This window comes from Crotalus tigris, unplaced genomic scaffold (assembly GCF_016545835.1).
Source record: "Crotalus tigris isolate CLP2741 ecotype Arizona unplaced genomic scaffold, ASM1654583v1 scf7180000017744.3724543626:3957646, whole genome shotgun sequence".
In the NCBI taxonomy this organism is placed as follows: Eukaryota; Metazoa; Chordata; class Lepidosauria; order Squamata; family Viperidae; genus Crotalus; species Crotalus tigris.
Window position 1 is genome coordinate 555999 of NW_024096611.1, and position 24910 is coordinate 580908.

Here is a 24910-nt window from a genome sequence, read left to right on the forward strand (position 1 = left end):
CAATTAAGTGTATGCATATCAGATTAACTTTGTAGATGGCAAATTGGTTCAGAGTATGTGGACTCAGTGTATGTGGACTCAGAATTGCCATGTTCCACATTCCCATGACTGAGAAGCCAGCAGAATATAAATGTCACCAGGGGCACTTGGTGACAGCAAGCAGCACTCCTTACTAGCACCGATGATGTTACCTAGTTTGGGCAATGAAACATCTGCAAGAAAAGAAGCAAGCTCAGAGGGCATGAAGGACCCCTCAAGTGCCATGTTCATCTAGAGTCCCACAAAAATTTCTAAGGAGAAAATATATATATAATAAATAACTTAATAGTGTGCTGGGGTATGGCTGTAATAAAGGTTGATTTGATTTGATGTGAATGGAAGAGTGCTTGTTTCAATTTGTAACATTTTTTCGTAGCATTTATTTATTTCATCAATAAAGCTATCTTTCCTCAGGATTGCTTGTCCCACTACAACCACACTGTGGGATATATTGCATTGAGAAACAGTAACTTGACCCAAGTCTGCCATGAGCTTCATCGGTCAAGTGGGAATTGAACCTAATCTGAGTCAAGCATCTTAAGCACAATAATACATACTACCTGACAAGCTGCTAGGCAGATAAGCCTTACTTTTCAGATACTTTATTCTGCTCCTCTCAGGTATTTAGCAGTGCAACCAAAGGGGATGCTTAATCTTATGCTTGTTCTGCTCCAAAGGGAAAGTAAGATGGCAGAAACTGTGAAAACCCTTCAGTATTCTACTGCTACATACAGTATCAGTGCAAATGGGTTGCCGAGCATCCAGAACATGATCATATCAATGTGGGGGTGCTGATTTGGCCAGAACATGAAGGACCAGTTGTAGTTATCACTCGTTCAGCGCCATCGTAACTCCAGGATTACTTGCAATGCATGCATTGACTTGAAAAGGACAAAAATTAAGAGTGAACCAAACTTGGAAGGGGTGTGCTTTATTCAATGATGTAGCTAGAAGAACTGGTAGCTAATTTTTTGTTGCCCAGGCCCAGAATGGATTCCAGAAGTGGTACCCACACAGAGAACCAGTTGTTTACATATTTGAATCCTACCACTGCTTCTACCCCATTTCTAGCAATGAAGAGAAGTCACCAAATTAGTTTTCTCCTCCTCCTCCTCCTCCTCTTCCTCCTCCTCCTCCTCCTCCTCCTCCATTTTCACTTGCCTATTTTTGTCATAAAATAAATTCCTATTTAGAATGGCATTACAGAAAATTTATCCTAAAATCAATTAAATGGCATTACAATACTGTAATTCTGTGCATATGTACTTGAAAATACATTCTCCTGAATCTGTATCAACCCAAGTAGCAATCTTTCACTTGCTATTTTTGCTTGTACTCAATTTCTTTAGTCTTCAGTTGCAGCTGTCAACATGATATATTCATCTTTTGACCAGTCGGGTATTGACAGCTTTTTTTTAAGTTTAAAAAAAAAAAGCCAGACGCATGATATGCTCAATTGAATCCTTATCCTAGTTTCTATAGTATTTTTATAAACATTTTATTACAATGTTGTAAGTCAGAGCAAGCATAAAAATGAAGAAGTGCATTTTGCATTATATATTTAGATAATTGTTTTCCTTTGTTAGTTTTAAATTCTGAAAGGCAAGAATAGTTTTCTTTTTCTTCTTTCAACCTATCATTGTAACATACACAGAGTGGTACAAATTTTCTCTACAGATTATAAATATAAGTATAACATTTCATTATATAAATATGAGAGAATATTTAGTTACTTTTGGTTAAGGATTGCATCATACTGCTGTCACGACAAGCATAGAGAAGAACATTTTTCTGGTGACAGTCTGGTTGCATGCTCCAACACACTAGGTACAATGCATATTTTATCTATAACACACATCACAACAGAAATGATCAGTGCTGCTTTGGAAGTTACAGGTAGTCCTCAACTTACAACAGTTTGTGTAGTGACTGTTCAAAGTTACAACAGCTCTGAAAAACAAAGACTTATAACTGTTTTTCACACTTATGACTGTTACATGGTCACATGATCAAAATTCAGATCCTTGGCAACTGATTCATATTTATGACCGTTGCAATGTCTCGAGGTCGTGTGATCACCTTTTGTGACCTTCTAACAAGCAAAGTCAATGGGGAAGCCAGATTCACTTAACAACCGTGTTACGAACTTAACAACTACATTGATTCACTTAACAAATGTTGGCAAGAAAAGTCGTAAAATGGGGCAAAACTCACTTAACAAATTTCTCACTTAGCAATGTAAATTTTGGGGTTTTAAGTCGAGGACTACGTGTATTTATAATTAAAGACATCCCTAACCTTTTAGAATTTTGAGAGAATAATGTGGTTCATAAAAAAGAGGGTTTTCTATAGAAGAGCAGCTTGTTCATTCATAAAAGGGTTTGCAATAGAAGAAATGGCTGATCACAAAAAGCCAATCTATCAGAGGGCAAACTGATAAAGTTGCTCATGGTAATCCGCCTAGCTGTGCTCGATATTCACTATGAGCAGGCACATTGTTGTTCATGGGGCTACCTGGGACCCAGAAAGTGCCACTTCAAACCATTGCATGAAAGAAGAGACCAGCAAGTTAGCACTAATGGTGTTTACCTACTGACATTTTGTCACATCACTCTGAAACTTACAGAAAATAATAGAAACAAAGATTCTGGACATGCTAGTAAAATGATTCCCAATCTGTGGCTTGTGGACCATTGGTGGTCTGCTAGGGTAAAGAATATGATCCATTGGAAAGAGAATATCACGCCCCTCATCATTATAAACATCACAAACAATCACCAATTCAACAACAATAAATCCCAATATCTTTTACATATTATAGCATTTTAGTATTTTATTAGTATTGTATTATTAGGTTCAATGAAATTAGCTTCACAAATGCCTTTGCTTAATGCAACAACCTCTGAATTTAAAAACTAATATTTTTTGTGATACATCAATGTATCAAGGACTTTTTTGCCCACTTATGGTTAAAATATTACAATCTGAAAAAAATGGATTATTGGCTTTCAAGGGACATGTATAAGGGATAGTATGTTTAAAGTGATTATCTTATGTGACTTATGTCTGAAAACCCTACATGTGATAATAGAAGTTTAAAAAGAGGAAGGGGGAGACATTACTGGGTTTAAAACTTCCATAAAATAAGTGCTATTACCCCCCCCCACACACACACAGAACTTTTAAAATATCTTTAATTTATGTATATTCCAGTTTGTGAATGACTGACTGGGAGTTGAAGTGCCCAAATGCTGATTGCTGCATACTAACTTCAGGAAAAGCTTATAATGCTTCTCTAATCACCACCATAAGCTACTCTAACCTTTAGCAATTACTAGCACAATACAAAGTAATACCCTATTTTAGGCAAGCAAACTACTTCCACATGTGTTTTAGATGTTATAATTCATAGGATCTATTATAATGTATGAAAAAGCCCAAATGTCCCAAAGTAAACAAATTGGAATCTGCTGCCCTAATGTATAATTTACAAACTACATAAAAACAGTGCTTCTGAAACAGGAAATCAATGTGTCTATCTTTGAGCACTCTGCTGTTTCTTTGCTATTATGTACGATTATAAACTAGGCTTCACACCAATATTCTTTTTCATTGCTCCTAGAGATACAGATGTAAAATTTACATCATTTTTTATAATATGAAAAAGAAAAAAAGTCAATATATCCTTAAAATGATTTTGGAGTTAACAAGCATGGAATAGATTTCCTAAGACCTGGAATAATATCATTTTTTAAATATCTTTCTCATCAAAGTGGAATAGAAAAAATGATAGGCTTTGCTCTCAGATCTTTAGAAGTATGTTTTTACATATTCTCTTCAAAACTCATCTTCTTTTTGCTTTGTTTTTTTTTTTTTTGGCTGTTATCTGAAATTGTTGGACACTTGAACAGTTGAAAACAAGAAATGGGAGACTTGGAATTCTATAAAAGCTTGGGCATATTTATATGTGTACAATGCATATACTTATAACTAAATGTATGTATAAAAATGTATGTACTGTATATAAATAGCTACAGTATACACTTATGTGTATACTGTAATCAATACAGTTCCTAAAGGAAATCAACCCTGGTTATTCTTTGGGAAGACAGACACTGAAGCTGAAGCTCAGATACTTTGGCCTCCTAATAAGAGGAGTATCATTATAAAAGACCCTGACGTTGAGAAAGATTGAAGGCAAAAGAAGGGGAAGGCAGAGGATGAGATGGTTAGATTATGTCATCAACACAACATGAATTTGGGCAAACTCCAGGAGACAGTGAAGAACATGCTATGGTCCATGGGGTCATAAAGAGTTGGACACAACTTAGTGACTGAACAACAGCAGCAACAATTAGTACAATAGGAAGCATGTCATTATTTACTGGCAATGGCTAAGAGAAAAGCAAAGGATTTAGAAGTCTGAAAAAGTTATTCCCCAGATCTGTGAAGAATAGTGCATATTTCTGCTCTGACTGTGCCAAACCTCCGTGTGAAAATACATGGCTCTGACAACAATATGTATTGCACATACACAAGGAAGTTCAAATAGGAGTATCCCTGCAAAATGATGAAAAGATTGTAGCTTCAGTGCATATGCTAGGATCTGCCACGGGTTTGCTAAAATCCAGGTCATCAAGTAGAAGAGGTTTTTTTTTTTTTTTTAATTGAAGAGAAATCTTCCATTTTAACCAAGGCATGGCAGACTAGTGATAAATTGCTTCCTTTAGACTTTTGGCCTCCATGATGCTCACTTGTCTTCAGTATTCTTTACAGCTCCGTGATATGCCGCCAGGGCAGCTTACGATTTTGAAAAAAGACATCTATTGAACTACCTAATCCAGTTGCTGAGCAGTTTAATATGCTTTGTAAAGGTCAGATTTTCCTATAGAAATGGTTCCACTACAATGAAAAAGAAATGTGTTACATTGTGAGAAAGGAATTCCATCTCTCTGAATTTCTTTCATTATTTGGATTTACCTCTCGACACTGGTACCAGTTTATCCTGAAGATGCTTTTTCAAAAGGCAACTGGACTTTTTTTTTCTCTTGAAGATGTTTCGCTTCTCACCCTAGAAGCTTCTTCCATTGTGACTTCTTCAGTTCTTCAGTCAGAACTGAAGAAACTTCTTGGATGAGAAGTGAAATGTCTTCAAGGAAAAACAAAATCCAGTCGCCTTTTGAAAAACCACCTTCGGGACAATCATAACCTGGATGATTGAGACTCTCCATAGACATTTAGTGCCAGTTTAGTTTTCAGGGCTGAAACTGGACAAGGAGGAACCAGTGGACAAATGGACTATGCTCTCAAGGCTAGCAAAAACCTGACTAAAATACTGTTAATTCAAAATGGTGGAGGGAATAGGCTTAAGATTTAAAATCAGGGCTAATAAATAGAGACATCTTAATTCCTATATTCTACTGCTGGCAGTTTTTATTACTTATGTATGATTGTTTATTTAAATGTATTGGTCACCCAACTCCTATTGAGTTTGCATATATGGTATATGTAAAACTTCTATTGCCATAAAGCAATTTATCTAATGGATCTAAAGTCTATCTTTGTCATTGTCAATGCCATTCACCAACTTATCAACTATTTTCTTTTCATGCCCTCCCAATAGGGGAAGCCATGGCCTTAAGTATAAATCTGCCATGAATCAACAGTCTAGATGCCATTCTGGTGATCCCTAACCACTTTTCTAAGAGAGCTCATTTAATTTTTTCTCCTTCCTTCTACACTTCAGGCCACTCAACTGTTTGTTCAACTAGTTTTTGTAGAAAACTGGCTTGACCAACCATTTCCTTTCTGATAAAAGGCCAATACTTGCAGCATGTTTTTTGAAAGCTCTTTTTCTGCTCTAGGATATAAAGCACCATCTGTCTGCTGCCCATCATCCATATTCGAATGGTGAGAGGACAAATGCTCCCTTATGGCAGTTCTTCCATTCTTAATGGAACCATCACCAAGATCATTGCCCTAATCTTTTTTTTATTGTAGCCTAAATTGTTTGTAATAACCCAGTTCATTCCTCTACTCAGATGTCACTAATTCAAGCCAACTATTGCTACCATCCAAACTTGTGGCCAAATGCTTCTCAGCTTTTGATGGTCTCATAAACTGTGCTTTCTCAAGGAAATTGTAAACTGGTCAGAGCCTCCTCAAGGATCAGATGGGTTGTGCCAGAGCTTCATTCAAGTGCCTTAAATTTTACCTTTGCGCCATGAAGCCCCCCATAAATGTTGGAAAGCATGGCTGATTTTCTGCAGGGTTTCTTTTCTCCATACAACTTAAAAAACAATTAGATGCTAAGTTCACTAGACCATTTCCTGTAGTTGCACAGAGCAGATCTATACTTGTTTGCCTGAAGTCTCAGGCTATATTGAAAACATATTTAGTGTTCTCTCACTTGTTCTTGCTTCTGGAAGCTTCTCCCATGCCAAATTGCCATTTGTGCACCTCTGCCCTGCATTCCCTATCTTGTTTTGGGGATGAAGAAGAATTCAAGGTGGAATATATATATTTTTATTTATTCATCAAATTTCTATACTGGCCTTCTCAGCTAAAGTAGATTGGGTGGTTTACAAATAGTATATTTAGATTTCCACTGCAAAAGGAGCAGGCTGGAATATTTAATTCACTAAAAGGATCGCCTAGATATGAAAAAATCATGGGGAAGTAACAGAAGATATTGACACTGCTAACTTCTTTTGACAGTTTCGCTATACCCTCAGGGGTATAAACCATTTCACACACTGTAGGTTCTGGCTTCAGAGTCTGCTAGCAGTTTTGACTCCAAGAAAGAGGGAGATTGGTTTGGAGAAGGGAATAGAGAAAAATTTAAAACCACTAAGAATGAAAAATACATGTCCTTCAAGTTGAAGAAAAGAATCTTGAATTTAGTAATTTCTAGATGAAGACAAGAACTTTCTATTGTCCAATATCAAGAAAAAAAAAGGAGGCAGAAGGGTGGGTTGGAAGACAAATATCTCCAATTTCAGTCAAATATAGGGTTGCAGGATATCTGAATAAGCAAAGGAGAACATGGATAATTGGAAAGAAGGACAAATGGGGGAAAAAAGAGAACACCCTGTTTGATTGCTAGGTATCCATAACAAAAATTAGAGCAAAGAATTGCAAAAAATGTACCTGGCTTACATATATTTGAAATTGCTTTTTCCAACATCAGAGGTCTGGTTTTTCAATTGCATCCTTTTTCCAACAATCTTCATTTTCAAGAATTGGAAGGAGGACATGAGGACAAAAAAGAGAACATGTCTTTCTTTTGCATGACATCTGGTAATTCCAGCTCTCACTTCTGAGATTCCCAGGCAGGAGGAAAGAGAGAGAGATTGTGAGGGGGGGAATTTGTAAACTCCAGCTAATATGAAAATGGAAATAGCAAGTGAAATGGAATGTCCTCGAGTCATTCACAACGAGGGAGTGACAGGAAGCATACCTGGTACCTCCTAGATCCAGTGACAAAGGAGAAACTTTTATGTATTTATTTACATATATTTAAATAATGCCTGATTCCAACCAACTCTGGACACCTTATGTAATAACAAGCCAAAACAATAAAATAGAGCAGACATGTCAAACTTGCGATGTCACGTGACATTGCGCAATGTATCGGGACAGTTTTGCCATTGCTGGCAATAGGGTGGGCGCGGCTTCCATGTGACACATCTGGCCCACGGGCCGGCATTTTGACACCCCTGAAATAGAGGAACATGATGTCTGTCAAGAAAGAAACCATAAAAGAGTTTCTTATAAGAGCTTACCAATCAGCATTTCTCCCAGAATCTGGGAGAAATTTTCAGTGCCTTTCAGAACTGTAAGAGTGGGAACCATATGGGTCTCTGGGGGAGCGTAGGGAACGAATCATGACGGAGGAGACATGTCTCCAAGGCCCTGATAGATGGCACTGTTTAGCTGAGGAGACCCCAATTGATTCCATTCTGCTGAAACTTAATAAATGGGCAAAAAAATATTAGAGATAGGTGGTTCCTCAAATAACCTGGCCCTATGCCATGAAGGGCTTTATAGCTGGTGTAAAGTACGAGATGATACAAAGATTGAAACTGGCAAATCTGATCACCAACTTAGACCAGATAGAACTGTTATGTAAACATGAAGCAGTGGAGTCTCAAGTCTGTGAAAAGAGTGGCTCAAATTTTGTTGACTTGAAAATGAGGGAAAGTAGTCCAGTTTAGCCATGGGACATACTAATGCATAGAATGTGATTCTATGTCCAATAGGTAAATCATGTATGTATGTATGTATGTACGTATGTATGTATGTATGTATGTATTGCACATGAATTGCTTATTTTTTGTCTCAAAGGAAGCAATTTATCTAGCAGAAATGAATCCTTAAAAGTTTCTGCTGTTTTTTTCTCCTAACTATGAGATTGAGTTTCAGGCAAGATAGATATTTATAGCTGTACCTGGCCTGATGTCTGTGTCTTTGTAGGTGTATACTAAATTACAGAGAGTAAAAGAGAGACACAGAATTTGAAAGATCAAAATACAAAAATAAAATTTCTCATTAGCACATTTCATATACAATTTATTCCACTGTTTTGCAGAAGTCCAGTGACCTCTCCATCTATTACCAAGGATAGACTCTGCCTTAAGAGAGAATATATCTCCCTAATATCTCTTGAAATGAACCAATTTAACTGAGAAAAATCTCTTCTTCTGGTTCTGGAAATATCCAGAACTTGTTGGTCCCTACAAGTTTAAACAGGTTTTAGAGTCTACCCTCCCCTACTTTCAAATGATAGATTATCTGTGTCCAAGTTGATTATTAAAGTATAAGCTTAAATGGCTAACTGCAGAAACACAGTTAATTTGATTACCTGCTCATTTTGTTTTCAGAAAACAAATGCTGATGCAGATGAGGGGTTTTTTTTTTTAGAAATTTTCAGTAACAAGAGTACTTTGTTTAGTAGCATTCTGTTAAAACGACTATCTGAATTACACAAAGCTGAAATTTAGCATTACGTCAGTGATTTTTGTTTTAAATGATCTTTAAAAATGTGAGAGTTCAGACATACGATAAAACACAAAATTTCCTTATATTAGGTGTTTGGTGCCTTAATATAATTTCTGCTCACCTCCCAATTTTTTTTTTAATAAATAGCCTTTTCTTTTTAAAGCTGTCCCAAACTTGCAGGATTTGGCATAATCCTCATGCTTTGATATGTGGCAGAATGTAGTCTAGATTCCCAGGAGCAAGGAAGTGCATTCCAGAGGAATAAGAGAGAGTGAAATGTAGATAGTGTGGTTGGGAGGAAGACGGTAAAAGCCAGTTCCTCCCTAGAGCTTCTCATTCATTAATGATGCAAATAGTTTGCTTTAGTTTGGCAGGACTCTGTCTATAGGCAAGCATATAGGGTGGGATAATTAAATAAAGAATGGCACTAGCAACATAGTGAGTGCAGCTTGGATCAGGGGACATGGATCTTGTGGAATTTGATGTTCTTATGTGCAGCTCTTGAGCTACCTGATACATTCCTCTCTTTGGGAATCATATCATTGGCAGGACTTCAAGTGGTATTGGGGATGCAGTCCCAATGTTGTGGCATAATTATAGTCCGATCAATAGGATTCTGAAGAAATAGATATAAAACAAAAGAGGTGTTTTCCAAATGTTTAGTGACATGGCTCTCACAGTCCCTCAATCCCTCATCATGCTGCTTTAGTTTGATGGGGATGGTCCAAAACTAATGAACCAAGATCGTTGGTTTTGATATTGGGGCTATAGGCACAAAGGAGCTGATGAGTTGTTTTTATAGTGAAAACAATCAATCAGTGAAACAACTTGCCTCCAGAGGTTGTGGGTGCTCCAACACTGGATATTTTAAAGAAGAGATTGGACAACAATTTGTCTGAAATGGTATAGGGTTTCCTGCTTGAGTAGGGGGTTGGACTAGAAGATCTCCAAGGTCCCTTCCAATATTGTTATTCTGTTATATGCACTAAATCACTTCCTAAAACTTGCTAGCCTGTCTTCTATCCCAAGTCCAATTAATGCATTATTGACAGTTCTAATTAGCGCAGACCCCCACCACCACATTTAGGAGCATGTAGCTGGAGGCTCTGTGTAAGCATTTTCTTTTTGTTAGATTGAGAGCAGCTCCTTTCCCACCTAAACAGGAAAACAATATATCTGAGAGGTCCATTCCAAAGCCTAGCTGCCTTTGATGGGGAAAAGGCAGCCACTGCTGTGCTTGAATAGAGGGAGGGGGGAAAGCTTCCTACCATTAGATCAATGGTACTGAATGCTAGATGGAATGGAAGGAAAACAGAATCATTCAGAAAAACAAATTTGATTCAGGGTCATGTCAAAGGCTAGTTAGACAACTGTAGTGCTGTTGCAAACACTTTGGGAAGTATGATTGTATAGAAGTGGAAAGTAATGGGGATAGAACAGTAGCAATGCATACGTTTTAATATTTGAATTTGCAATTGTATTTCACAAAGGGAGCAACGTATTCTTAATAGGAAATAACTACAGTTCTATTGATAACAGTGTCAGAGTTTATAGCAAAACGGTTCGGATCATTAACTGCAGGTCATTTCCACAGGGGAAAAAAGCAACTTTTCATTCCATTAACTTCCATTAACTTGATCCCGTAATGTTATTTCTGTAAATACTTTTTTAAAAAATGTCCTTGATAGGCAAAGAAGAGAAAACATAATGATAGAATTAAAGTATCTTACTTTCTAATGAAACCAGAGCTAATTACTTTTGAAAAGAACATGATGCAGGGAAGCAACATTTAATGGTCTTTCTTTTCAGACACTTGTTTCTATAAAACCCAAATTAATGGCAGAATTATACCAGTGGTGGGATTCAGCCAGTTTGCACCAGTTCGGCAGAACCAGTAGCTAATTTTTTGTTGCCCAGGCCCAGAATGGACTTCTGGAAGCGGCATCCACACAGAGAACCGGTTGTTCACATATTTGAATCCTACTTCTGAATTATACCCAAATTCATAATAACATTCTAGCTACTACTTGACATTTAATGGATCAAGTAATTAACACAGGGGTGTCAAACTCAATTTCACTGAGGGCCGCATCAGGAGGGCTGGGTGGGTGTGGCCAAAGTAGGTGCAGCCTAATGGGTGGGTGTGGATGGAGTGGGTGTGCCCTACTGGGTGGGCGTGGTCAGTTCTACATCATTCGCATCAAGGGTGCCTATGGGGGCTTGGGCAGGAGTGGGACAGATCTGAGGGTCTCTGGAAGAAGGGGGTGGGACTGGGGCAAGTGCCAAGGCATGGTCCACTGGGGCAAGTGCCAAGATGGCCACCACAAAATTGTACATTGGCTCCCAGCTGGCCTGGGCTGTTTCCAGGATGGCTTCGTGGGCCACATGAAACCACTTCGTGGGCCGCATCTGGCCCCCGGGCCTTCTGTTTGACATGTCTGAACTAACAGATGCTTTAAAATTTGGCTGACAGTGTACAGACACATCAACTATGCAAAATATTCTTCTCTCAAATGTTCTTCCAAATTCTTGGTCTTGGACCTGTGTCTCTCTCTATCTTGAAAAATACTTTTATTGACTGCATAGTTTCACATGATACTCTTCTGTGTAATTTAAATGTTGAACACTGCGTGCAAACAACAGCAACAAAATAAGAACCACATATCAAATAAATCGGTCAAATATATAGTAAGATGATCTTTATAAAATATATTTTGTAAAATAAGCAATGCAGCTGCAAATGGAGCTTCCATCTGGCCTGAATACTCCAAAAACAGAATATGCAAGTTTCCTATTTCGCATCCCAGTGATTCTCTGATATTGTGAGCATTTGGTATTTTTCTTTGTATCTGGAATCTTTTAGCATGAAATACAATTTCCAAGCATACTCTAGAGCAGGAGTCCCTAATCCCCGGTCTGTGGACTGGCAACGGTCCACTGCATGCCAGAAACTGGGCCGGGTAAACAAATGAAGCTACATCTGTGGGATGCAGGCAGCACAGAAAACCCCATTCCCTCCAGTCCACAGAAAAACATCTCTCCATAGAACCGGTCCCTGGTGCCCAAAAAGTTAATGGCTGCTGCTCTAGAGATGCCCTAGAATGTGCCAGGATATCACAGTTTTTACACACACACACACACACACACACATCACCCTAAGGAGGTCACATCTAGCTTTAAAGAGTTTGCAACCACCTGCTTTCTTATAAGCCTACCGTGTCTATATGTTTTCATAAGGAAGACTTGCTGATCACATCCCAGTTTCAGGATATTCATCTTGTTGAAATATTGATGTGTGCTTCATCTATATTAATGCAGTTTCTAGATTGAATAAATATCTGTGATGCAGTAGGCCATTTATTAAGATGGTCTAATAATGCATAGGCCATCTTAACTTGGCCTAGTCTAAATCTTCTTTTAATAATCCCCTTTTTTTCCTTTATCTTCTTTATCTATTCTTATAGTTTCTTATCAGCTGCTATGTCTTATTAATTTATTTTTATTTTTAATGTTTCCTTATTGTGTTCATTGTAGGATATATACTGGTTTATAACTTTTTTCTGTTTCATTTTTAAAATTTATTAATTATATAAACCACTTTGATTTTTTTAAAGTACAAAGCAATAGAAAATATTGAAACAAATGTTGGAAGCTGCAAGCATGATGCATATCTGTCTGGTGGACATTAAATTGTCTCCCAGCTTCAACAATAGTTGTTTTGTTCATCCTCTAATTCTGGAATATGAAGGCAGTAACATCAGATAGTTGAAACCATCTCTAACCATGGCCTCTGGGCAATAAAAACAGCATAAAAGAAGCTATCTATAGATATAGCCAGTTGCAATTGAAAAAACGATGGCAGAGGTTTTACCACATGTTCATGAGAGAAGCCATGATAGGTATGTCTACATACATTCTGGTTCAGAAACATTTTTGCCAAATGTATAACCTCCAGAACATGGGTGGGCAACAGTCAATTATTCAGAAGCTGGAATTAAATGATAACAGGTTATGTGAGATGCAGACCGGTCCAGGTCTATCTACTCATCTGTATTCAAACTTGATAAACTGGAAAACATATTCAGAAATTAATATCTTTCCTACATATCTTCATGTTGATATCATCTCCACAAGGAAATTCAGCGAACAGAAGTACCGTAAATGCCGGCGTATAAGACGACTTCCGCGAGCGCTGAAATCGGCGCCAAAGACGGGGGTCGTCTTATACGCCGAGTCGTCTTATATGCCGGAAATACTGGGAGTTTCCGGCGTATAAGATGACGTTCTAGGAATGCGGCCTGGCTATAAAGACAGGGGTCGTCTTATATGCCGGGTCGCTTAATACGGCGGCATATAAGGTATATATAGGCCAGTAAAGACACAAAATTAGGAGTTCTCTGCAAATGCCAAAATATATCAAAGTCAATTTTGGAGAAACTCATCTAGTTCAGATGACATTAGTCTACATCAAGTCTAATTAATGAAAGTATAATGCTAAACCTCAATTTCTGGAAAAACTTACAACACTGACAGAACATTTATGTAGGATTTATGTTGTACTTAGTTGCAAAACAGGTCAATCAAATCCCCCCAAAATGCCAATAATAAAACCTTCTATGTGCACCATAATATAATTACATTTTTTCAGTCTGAATTTGCAACAGTCTCTTTAGCATTACTATAGCAGATAAAGGATACATCAAAACATATTATAAAATAATCCCAGAAGGTAAAGAAGAAAGACTTTTAATAACTTATGAATAACAGAAGAAGGACTTGGTTACTTGAAAAAGACTGAATTTTGTTGGACTTTCCCCTTGGCAAATGATAGTTATTAAAAATAAGGTTGAGGAGGAGAGAAAAGCTTTCGCCTGTGCAGTGTCTAAGCAGACTTTGAAAATTTTTCTTCATCATTCATAATTTATTCTAGTGTACCCTTACTAGTACAATCAATATTAACTACATCTTATACAGGAAAACCAATTCTATTAAGTGTGAAAATGGAGGCTGAATATCTTTTCACTGTTATATAGAAACAAAAACTGAGCAAAGACAATCAACTTTCCAATATTTCTCAATCTAAATAAATCTTTTCCTGTTAGAAGTTGGTTCTTTAGTCAAATATTATGCATCCCCTTCACAAAATATGCAGATCACATTATTGACAATGTATTGGCAACATATAAGAAGCTCAAAAAGAAAAAGAATGTGATAAAGGTCTTCGAAAAAAATCTTAACGACACTATGAATATTTATCAATTCATGATTACACAGTTCCACTAATTTGATTTAACAATACAGTTTTATATAGCATTGAGTCATACAAATTCACTTCTGTTACTATTTGATATTCTACAAGTAAAACCTCTGAAGACAACTAATAGATGCCATCCAGTGATACATGTTTAATATGGGAATGTAAGCCACTAGGAATTCCGTGTAGGATTATTAAGATTCCAATCAACTCAATAAATCATCCACAGAAAAGGTTCTCCTTTGGGTGGCTGTTTTCCTATCTCATCTCAAAAGGAACTAAACTGGGAGGCAAAACGTTATATTATTTATTACAAGTGCAGCACTCTAGTTTCTAATGGTTTTTGGATCTCTTTATCCCTGGTTCATCTTGTATTACCTAGAAAACAAACTCTTCTAGAAAATCACAATAGATCGGTCTAAAATAAAACTCGCATAGCAACATTTGAAATGATTACATGATGTTATGTAATGCTTCTATAACAAAGGCCAAAATTAAACTATGGGATTTCCATGCCTGATTGTTTCTTGAAAAGCCAAAAGAACTACAATTCTCTACTCTTTTATTATAAACTCAAGAATATGTTTGTGTGCACATGTGTGTTGTAAATGACATTAATATGTGAGATGTAGAAATATAGAGGAAATAAATGTCCATGAAATAGTTAATGATGTATTCACACTTTGGATTCTATTTTTTCTCTAGGAAGAAAAATAAAAGTCTATGCCAACAATTCTATGCATTCTTAATTTTTCATTGTGACTTTTTGACAAAGCACTAATTAAGAGATTCATAATACTTAACATCAGGAGCAAATATTATTTCCATTTATTATTAATAGTTTTAGAAAGTATTGTAGTAGAAAAATAATTGCTGGTTACAGTGTGGTTCTTTCTACATATGGGTGAGAGTAGGATGCAAGATTAATCTTACTAACCTGTGGTGTCATTCCATGGCAGATGTACATGATTGGAATATTTTCTGTGTCTGGTCCCTGATCAAGGCACAGATCACTTTTTAGGGAATTCTGTAGCTAGGAAATATAGAGAAGAGGAGTAAGGACTCAAAAGAAAAAAAAGAATGTAAATTACTTGTTAAAACAGGACAAGAATTCTACCTGTTTGCAACTATATTTTTGTAATAAATGTTTAACTATCATTGAAAGAAAAGACTAATCTGTTTAAATTAAGTAGGAATGCACAGTGTGAAACTTCAGCATAGTCTGTAATATACCTTTTAATTAATTAAATTTAGGCACCACCTGACTCTGAACTGTCTCTGGACAACTTACAGTATAATAAACTAGGAAAGCACAATTCAAAGCAAAGCCAGGTGGGTTGTGGTCCCTCTATACAAAAACACAGATAAATCACATCCAACAAGGAGCACCATCCATCCCAATTCAAGACCTGGGGAAACAATCAGGTCTTCAAGACCTTACAGCCAACTTTGAATTAAAAATAATAATAATAATTTCCATTAAAGATCAAAGAATTTCAATTCAATTCAAAATTTATTAGGATTCCAACAGTAAACTTGCTCAGTAAATGAGAGTTTTGTTCACTTTTGGCTAAACTTCAGATCATTAATGTGCATTTTCCAAAAAATAAAAACAAAACCCTCTATCAAATAATTATTATTGCCAGATGATACAATGTAAATTGTGTTCAATGTATCTTCCCAGTGCCTTGGATTCAATTTTTTAATACCCAACTTGTTTCACAGTACTGCAAAATAATATTGCTTTGTATATAACAGTATAGAAATACAAAGTTCACAAAACCTGTCTAAACTATATTAGGATTCCAAATATATGAACGGTTATTGTATAGTAGCAAAGAGAAGCATACAACTATCACTTTCCTTTAAGCTAGTGATCATCCAGTTTTCAGCAGCCAAGATATGGCACATCTATATTACAAAGATTGTACAAATAACATAGGATTGGAAGGAATCTTGAAGATAATCTAATTCAATTCTTTGCCTGGTATAGATTCAATTACCCAGAAAATAAAATATCATTACAAATAGCTTGTATATTCATTGTTATATATGATCCAAACAAACATTTATATCCTTAAGCAATTCAGGGATGAAAATGAATTCATTTGTGGGTTAATTAAATTATTAGATAAATTCACCCAAGAATTTTTATTATTTTGGTCATACAAATGGTAGCCTAGATAAATTTTTTACTTGCCCAGATAGGTGGCTATTTACAAGTATATTGCAACATCTAATTAGTATATTCAAAACATTTAATGTGTGCTTAACTTTTAAATGAGAGCCACTTTGGTATAATGGAGAAGGCACTGGGCTAGAAGACTAAAACCCATGGGTGAACTTGAGTCTACCATACCATATCAACTATGGGAAGCATGTAATGTCCAATCATTTCCAAAAACTTGCCAAGAAGAGTACAGGGACTTGTCCAGGCTGCTAACAAAAATAATCAATGGCTTGAAGGCATACCACACAAACAATAATTGAACTGCACACAAAGAATAACATGTATATGTGTGAGATAAAGCATCTGGAATATTGTGTGAATTTCTGGTTGCCACACTTCAAAAAGATATATTAACACTAGAGGAGATTCAAAGGAGGACAGCTAAGATGATCCAAGGGGCTACAATAATTTTCTATGAAGAAATGCGATATTTGGGTTTATTAATCTAGAACGGATGTAAATGAGAGGGGACATGATTGAGGTGTGCAAACAGATGCATGATGTGGATAATGTGTGCAAAGACAAGCTATTTTTCTCTTCCCAAAATACTAAGATCAGAGGTTACCCAATGAAACTGAATCTTGGGAGAATCAGGACAGACAAAATGAAATATTTTTATATAAATTTTAGAATTTGCTCCCATGAAATTTAGTGCTGGCTACCAACATAACTGGCTTCAAAAAAGAGGTAGACCAACTCATGGAAGTCATGGCTCCTAATCTTCTGAAGGTTATTTGCTGAATGACTAGTGAGTTTCCTTGTGCAGTTGGTTAGCCATTGTAAGACAAGACTGCTGGAGTAGATGAGTCAGGGATTTGATCCATCAGGACAATACTTATGTCCTTATGAACGCTATTTTCCAGTGCTAATTAACCACAACACTCTCAGTTGTGACTGCAACACCAGAGCCCTGGTGGTGCAGTGGTTAGAATGAAGTATTGCAGGCTAACTCTGCCCACAGCCTGGAGTTCAAGCTTGACTGGCTCAAGATTGACTCAGCCTTCCATCCTTTCAAGGTCAGCAAAATGAGGACCCAGATTGTATACTGACATTATAATATGCCCAGAGAATGCTATAAAGCACTGTGGAGTGGTATTTAAGTCTAAGTGCTATTGCTATTATAAACAGACACATTTTCTTCTTCAGGCTTTTCTCTGTGGGACATGCTCAGTCCACCTGCAGGAAACCGCTCGTCTCTATTTCCTCCCTAGGACTGCTCAAGCAAATGTAAAATGTCTCTTACCACCCCATAGGCGACAGTGTCAGAGTACATTCTCATCTCAGGATATACACTGACAAGATACCACCGGAAGGTCTTGCACTGCAGCTTTTTCCTCAAGGCCTTCCTCTCTGAGATGTCGCCAATGTCAATTCCAGAATCCTACACATGAGGGCCAGAAGGAAGATCAGAAATATCAAAGTCATTCTTGTCATACACAGAGCATTTATTTCATTAACATTTCAACTTTAGCGATCAAGTTTCCCACACATTTTGAAAGATTTTTTAATCAGTTCCACAATGATCATTTTTGAAGAGACAATTTCCAGATTCCAAAACAACTGAAACCAAATAGCAAGATGGTCTGGAGAACATTTTTGTCAACAAAATCAGGAACATCTTCCAGACATTGCTAGCTTGCCCAAGCTGAGGCATGGCTTTATCAAAACACAGACCCTTTGCATTTTTCAGTCCATCTTTTTCTTTTGCACATATGAATATAATAAACATTTTTGATGGCCTTTTCATTAGATGCATTAGCAAAGATTCTTTACCTTTTTGCTATATTTTTATTGCTAAGCTTTGCTGCTCCTAACATATAAATGATTATGTCCTCACATCCCAGAATAAACGAAGTACAGCTTTTGTTATTCTTGGGAAAGAGATCACACTTTTTAAAGTGAACTATAAAACATTGCTGTCACTCAAGAAATAAACATATGGACCCAGTGTTGATGGCACCTCAACAGCCCATGTGATAAGGAGTAGACTGGATGAAGGAAAAGGGCTACAGATGGAAGAAAAATGCTTGAGTCTGTTTTGTGGTAAGGTTACTTTTGGATTGAATGAAGGCTCATAAAGAGTTGATTTTAAAACCTTAATTTTTGGGAGGAGGGGGCAAATAAAAAAACATTTCAAGATATATTGTAATAAATGTTTTGGTAAGTGAGTTTTGTCCCATTTTATGACTTTTCTTGCCAAATTTGTTAAGTGAATCACTGCAGTTGTGAAATTAGTATCACGGTTGTTAAGTAAATCTGGCTTCCCCATTGACTTTGCTTGTCAGAAGGTCACATAATATGGGTCACATGACCCTGGGACACAGCGACCATCATAAATATGAATCAGTTGTCCAAATCATTTTCCATTAAACCCAAAAGAAAAGTTTGTAGTTTCATGTTTATTTTTACTTTAAGGATTTTCTGTATCAAAATGTGAACCCTTCTCCAATATTTCTTTGCTTTATCAAATGTCCACAGTAAATGATAAAAAGTGCCTTCTTTACATTTACATTTCCAGCATTCATTTGAAATACCTTTATACATCCTAGGTAGCTTATCTGGTGATAAATAACAGTGATACATCACCTTGTAAAAGTTTTCTTTTAATTTATAATTCAATGTAAAATTTAAACTTTTCATCATAAATATGAACCAGTTGTCAAGCATCCAAATATAAATCACATAGCCATGGGGATGGTGCAACGGATGTAAGTGTGAAAAATGGTCATAAATCACTTTTTTCAGTGCCAAGGATTACCTGTCATGGTTCCAATAGATGAGACCAGTAAAAACAGAACTCCAAGGCAAGAGGTTTTCCTTAAAGAACATATTTATTGGCTACAAAGTATCGGCACAGTCAAAAGTAAAACCAAGACTGGAGTTCCCTCCCCAAACATTACAAGGTTACAAAATTGAACTTCCCATCCCAGCACAATGTCATTAATCACATTCCCCAATAAACTACTTTGGCGGGCTTTCTAACGAAAGGCTCAGCCCGCCAAATCCAAGCAGCAATGACCTTGGTTCCCATGGGACAATTTATTGTTTAGTCTAACCTTAAAACCACTCATCCCCCCCCCGGACTGTGGCAACCGAAAACGAAGCAGGAATAGCTTCAGCCAGAATTGTTGCAGCGTTGACACTACCTGTATTTTAATAAAATATTATTTTATGCTACATGATGCAAGCTAATAAAATTATATATATTATGGAAGTAGGGGGGCAGGTTCCCCAAACAGACCAGTTCTATATTAGACTTCAGGTCCGGGGACTGTTCTTTTGTTTCAATACTCTCAATTTCTCTCTCTATGATCTTGATGTACTTGTATTGATTAATTGATAGAGTGGAATTGATTTTTAATGTTCAGCTAATATTTATTGTGTTCTGAGCATTGTCCCTGCAGTCCTATCAAAATCAATTAGAAGTACAACTGAGCAAAGTTTCAGGTGATATAAATCATGTGATGAACATTCATTGCTGAACCAGATGATCTTATCTTCATTATGCAATTATCCTAATCTGGTTCTTATACTATAAAGTTGCTGAAAGAATTAAATGTAATTGCAGTCAGACTATAATTGTAAAATGACCGTTTCTAACTGATAATCATCTTGCACTTGGCTAAGGGACATCTTGTCTTGGGCTTATATGTTTCTCTCAGCAGGCTTCCCATTTTAGCTATATATATATACAGGAAACTGTCTGTGGAGATTCTCAGTCATTCAGGTCATAGTTGTTTCAAAGCTGCATTTGCAAAATGCAACTGGACTGGTTTTTTTTTCCTGAGGAAGAAGAAGATGTTTCACTTCTCATTCAAGAAGTTTCATCGGCTCTGGCAGTATGGTGTGGGTGTTAGAAGGATTAGTTCTGACAGGAGGGGTGGGGTGGAAGGCTCATATATCTTTGCAGACATCTGGTTGTTAGTATTCTCTCTAGGGCTCCTGAGGCCACTTGGGAGTTTATCTGCCCCTTCGGGGCCACCTGTATCAGAGTCAAATGGTGGTGGACTCTTCTTGGAACTACTGCAAGGGTTGTGTTGTAGGCAGGAGATTGGTGTCTTATCCTTCCTCCTCTGTTGAGAGGGCTGATCAGTGATATGCATTAGTGCAGAGGTCCCTAACCTTTTGGGCACCAAGGACTGGTTCCGCTGAGAGAGGTTTTTCGATGGACCAGAGGGGGCATGGTTTTATGTGCTGCCTGCATCCTGTGGATGGGGCTTTGCTTGTTTGTGTGGACCGGTTGCTGGCATGTTGCGGTCAAGTACTGGTCCACGGACTGGGGGTTGGGAACCCCTGTATTAGTGGCTATCTGCTATCATTTGGTCTCACAAGAAAGAGTCTTAAAGAAACTTTATGAAATTGAAATGGATAGTGGTTTGAAGCATAAGACTACAGTATATGGTCATCCTGATGTCCATTTATAGCAGTGGTTCTCAACCTTTTTAATGCCGCGACCCCCAACCGGTCGTAAGTCGAGGACAACTCAACCAGTCGTAAGTCGAGGACTACTCAACTGGTGCAGCACCATTTGCAGAATGGGACTTTTGGTGGGCTCAGCAGGGCAGAGACAGCCTGGACAATTCCTATTGGCTTTTGAAAGCCAATAGAATTAGACTCTATTCAAGAGAGTCTATTCTATTGACTTTCAAAAGCCAATAGAATAAAAGGGAGTAGCTAAGGAAAAGGGGAAAAAATGGCAGACTGCGTTGTTTGGCGACCCCCGTGAAATGGTCATTCGACCCCAAATGGGGTCCCGACCCACAGGTTGAAAACCACTGATTTATAGCCTACCTCCTGAGGAATATTCCATGCCATGTAAACATGGCTTTTGAATTCATCCATCCAAACTTCAGCCACTCTTAGTGCATTTCTTCGGACATGGGATGTTAGATCTTCTGTGTATGGCTTATGGGCTCGTTCAATATGGGCAATCCTAGAGCAAGGCAGCACTTCAACGCTACCGCCACACTGCCAGACCTAGGAAAAAAAATATTTTGCTATATTTATAGATTCATTCTACCAACTGTTCAATAGTCCCTCTACCAGATTTCACAATGTTTAGGAATTTCTCCTGGTTGCATACACACTATAACTCATAGTGTATGAAACCACTATATATAAATTCACTTCTGGTATTAAAAAATAAGTTATATTTAAATTTTAGAGATATACAGTATTTTTCACTTCCCTATTTAGAATTTGAATCTGGGTACCTGAACTTCAGGGAAGAAAAAGAAAAAAGAAAAAAAATCAAGTAACTCATACAAGGCTGAATGTACCTACTTTTGACCTACCCATTTGAAGTAAATTATTTGTGTAAATTATGTTTTAGACAAAAATGAGAGGATAAGATACCATCTTAAGTCCATTAACATAGGGCCTTCAAACTGAAGAATTCTACCTCATCCCTGGAATATCCTTAAATACTGTTAGGTAGAATTTTGGGAAGTCATTTTCTTTTAGCCCTACTATGAAATCTGGACTTTCTGGATTGTTTTATTTTAAACTAAATCTCATATCATTCTGGTTGAAATAAGTCAGCTGACCAGTCAATCAGAATATCAAAATTAACTTTGTCAGGTTTGTTCATTTCCTATTCATACTCAAGTTCTCAACTGGTGACAATACCTTAAATAACTTGCATGGGCTAACAGTCCTATTTAATCCTTGGATGAATAAATTAAGAAGCCGAAAAAGGCAATGATGAACCATTTTCATATTGTTGCCAAAGAAGTCCATGAAATGAAAGACTTTCCCTTTCTTTTTCATTCATCTATTATGCCACGTTCAGTACCTATTTTACATATTTAGACCATTTGGCTAAAATACAATAGACCAGCACACTGGCTGGGGAATCCTGGGGATTGAAGTCCACATATTTTAAAGTTGCTAAGATTGAGAAACACTGAGATAAATATTTAATAACATTAAACACTAGACAAATATAGGGAAAGTTTAGGATGTTTATAAGAGTGATGCTCTGTTTTCTTTTGGGGGGGGGGGTTGAGTCATTCCCTAATTATATCCAGCATATGCTAGAAGACCAAAGATTCATTGGTCCTCCACCTTATATTAACTTCACCATTTATGCTCGTAAGAGCTTGTCTTTTTATCTCTAGAATTTTGCTATATAGCGAAAACAAAGAATGGGGCACTTTTTGTCTCATATCAAGCTGTTATGGAAAGCAATAAGACATTATTAATATCATATACATTTGTGAAGAATGTTTTAAAAAGTACCTATAAACTCTGTTGCATTAATACAACAACAAAGAATAAAGGATGCTTGTGAATGTTAATAGGTTTTCCTCTGGCAGTACATATTATTTGTTTTCATTTTTTTTTATATAATACAAAAAAACACAATTTGTTATAAAAGAAAATAGAGACAGAAAGTAAAAAAATGCAATCATAAGATGAAACAGATAAAAGTTTCTATCTTGAAACATAACATGCCAAAGGTTTATGAATAAGATCCATTTTTGTTTGAGTTCTATAGGCTTACAACACAGTAAACTTCACAGTAAATGTTACAGTCCATATTTTTCTATTCAGTCCATATGTTAGGATGTTTTGGTGCTTCTCAGGGTTTGCAAAACTAATCTCAGATGCTGTTATTAAAAGTAAAAGGAATAGTAAATTTATCCCTTCCACCATTTCTTTAAAGTAGCACATTACACTAGGAGTTTACATTAGGTAACTGACTACCTCTTATATATTGATTGTTACAGAAACACTATTGCCTTCCCCCAATTGAATATGAATACATAGTGAAAAATCTTGTTATGTGCCAAATTGAGGTGGAGTTTTCTTCGACTTTTATTCCTTTGGTTTCTATGTTTTGTTTAACCATCTGCTATAATTGCCATAAAATTGCTTTTATGTGAAATCTTTAAGAAGAGATTGGACAACCATTTGATTGAAATGGTGTAGGGTCTCCTGCTTGAGCAGGGCATTGGACTAGAACAGGGGCATCAAACTGGTGACCCCCAGGCCAGAGGCGTCACGTGCAGGCCATGCCCACCCCGGCTCCACAAAGGCAAAGAATGTTGTGATATGTCACGTGATGCAATCGAGTTTGACACTTGTGGACTAGAAGATCTTCAACTTCCTTTCCAGCTCTGTTATTTTGTTATTTTTCTGACTAGCACATGCCACATAATGGCATAAGAACATACTCATATTCTGATTTTACTACTTGACTTAATAAGATGGACATTTGAAAATCTGGTTTTAAGAGTAATAACACCATTTTACCATTCAATTATCCAATTAAGACCAAATGCATAATTACTTTTTTCCTCCCAAATCATTGTCTGAAATTTAGGAGAACTGAACAGTATCTCTTTATAATCGTAATTTCCAATAGAAGGGGCCAATTTCATAAAACTGATATGAACAAAACATATAAAAACCTGTATTTCTAAAAATCATTTTCACCTAGACAGTAGTGCTGTTATACACAGTACAGATGGATTATTCTAGCCACAAGTTCTGTTTCTTCCATACATTGGAATTTCACAAATGTGTAGATCACATTTGCTACTTCTCACATTACGGTGCATAATTGTTTTATACCAATGACCAACAATTTGAAAGTATTATGAGACCAAGTTTGGCATCTCTGTGGAATTAAATTAGAAGCCTGGAGATATCTTTGGTGCCATGAACTTCATTTTTTTGCATTTCCAGCTAAAGCAGTGAATTGTCTGTAAGCAGATGGGTTCATAAATGATGGCCTGTCTCATTGACCCAGACTCATTCACAGTCATTCAAAGGATGACAATAAGATTTTCTTTTCTCTTTTCTATTGTTTTACATTCCTTAATCTGTCATTCTCAAGGCTGCCTCCAAGCTAATGAGAGGAAGATGTCAAGTTCTCTAAGAACAACTGTATGACATTTTCTCATTTTTACACATCAGTATATTGTGTGGAAATTGTATTTTTTTTCATATATATAAAATGTCAAATTATGCTACTGTTAATTCTTGAAACCCAGTGAATATAAATCTGTACAGTGGAGGCTGTATTAGTATTGAATAGTCCTGATCTTTTTAATGAATTGGAAATAAGGAAGGCAACATTTAATATTCCACTTTACCATATCTTTTATTTTGCTAATAATTCTATTGCTTAACTGCAAAATTAAACTGCACCTGCTTATAACACACACATACACACGTACACAATTGGCCTGATTTAACATGTGCTACAATATGGTTTGTAAACAGCAATTACTCAGTTCCTTGGCACACTCCAATTAATCAGACCTGTGGGTCTTCTCTTTCTTGTCTAAACACTGTCAGTCTTTGTTCTATTTCTGCAGTCTCATTAATTGCACAGCTTCAAGAAGCATGAATTCATTTCAGATCTTAAATGTTAAGCA

At 36.7% G+C, this 24910-nt stretch overlaps 1 protein-coding gene across 2 annotated transcripts in view; it reads right to left on the reverse strand.

Annotated features, from left to right (window-relative positions):
* The window catches only part of GALNT18 (polypeptide N-acetylgalactosaminyltransferase 18), a 344144-nt gene that overhangs the window by 38298 nt on the left and 280936 nt on the right, over nt 1-24910 (reverse strand). For both annotated transcript variants that reach the window (XM_039340304.1, XM_039340303.1), the window contains 3 exons: nt 21315-21500; nt 17767-17904; nt 15231-15326 (listed from right to left, as the gene is read on the reverse strand). In XM_039340304.1, the coding sequence (XP_039196238.1) occupies nt 15231-15326; nt 17767-17904; nt 21315-21500 (420 nt within the window). The remainder of the gene's footprint in view (nt 1-15230; nt 15327-17766; nt 17905-21314; nt 21501-24910) is intronic.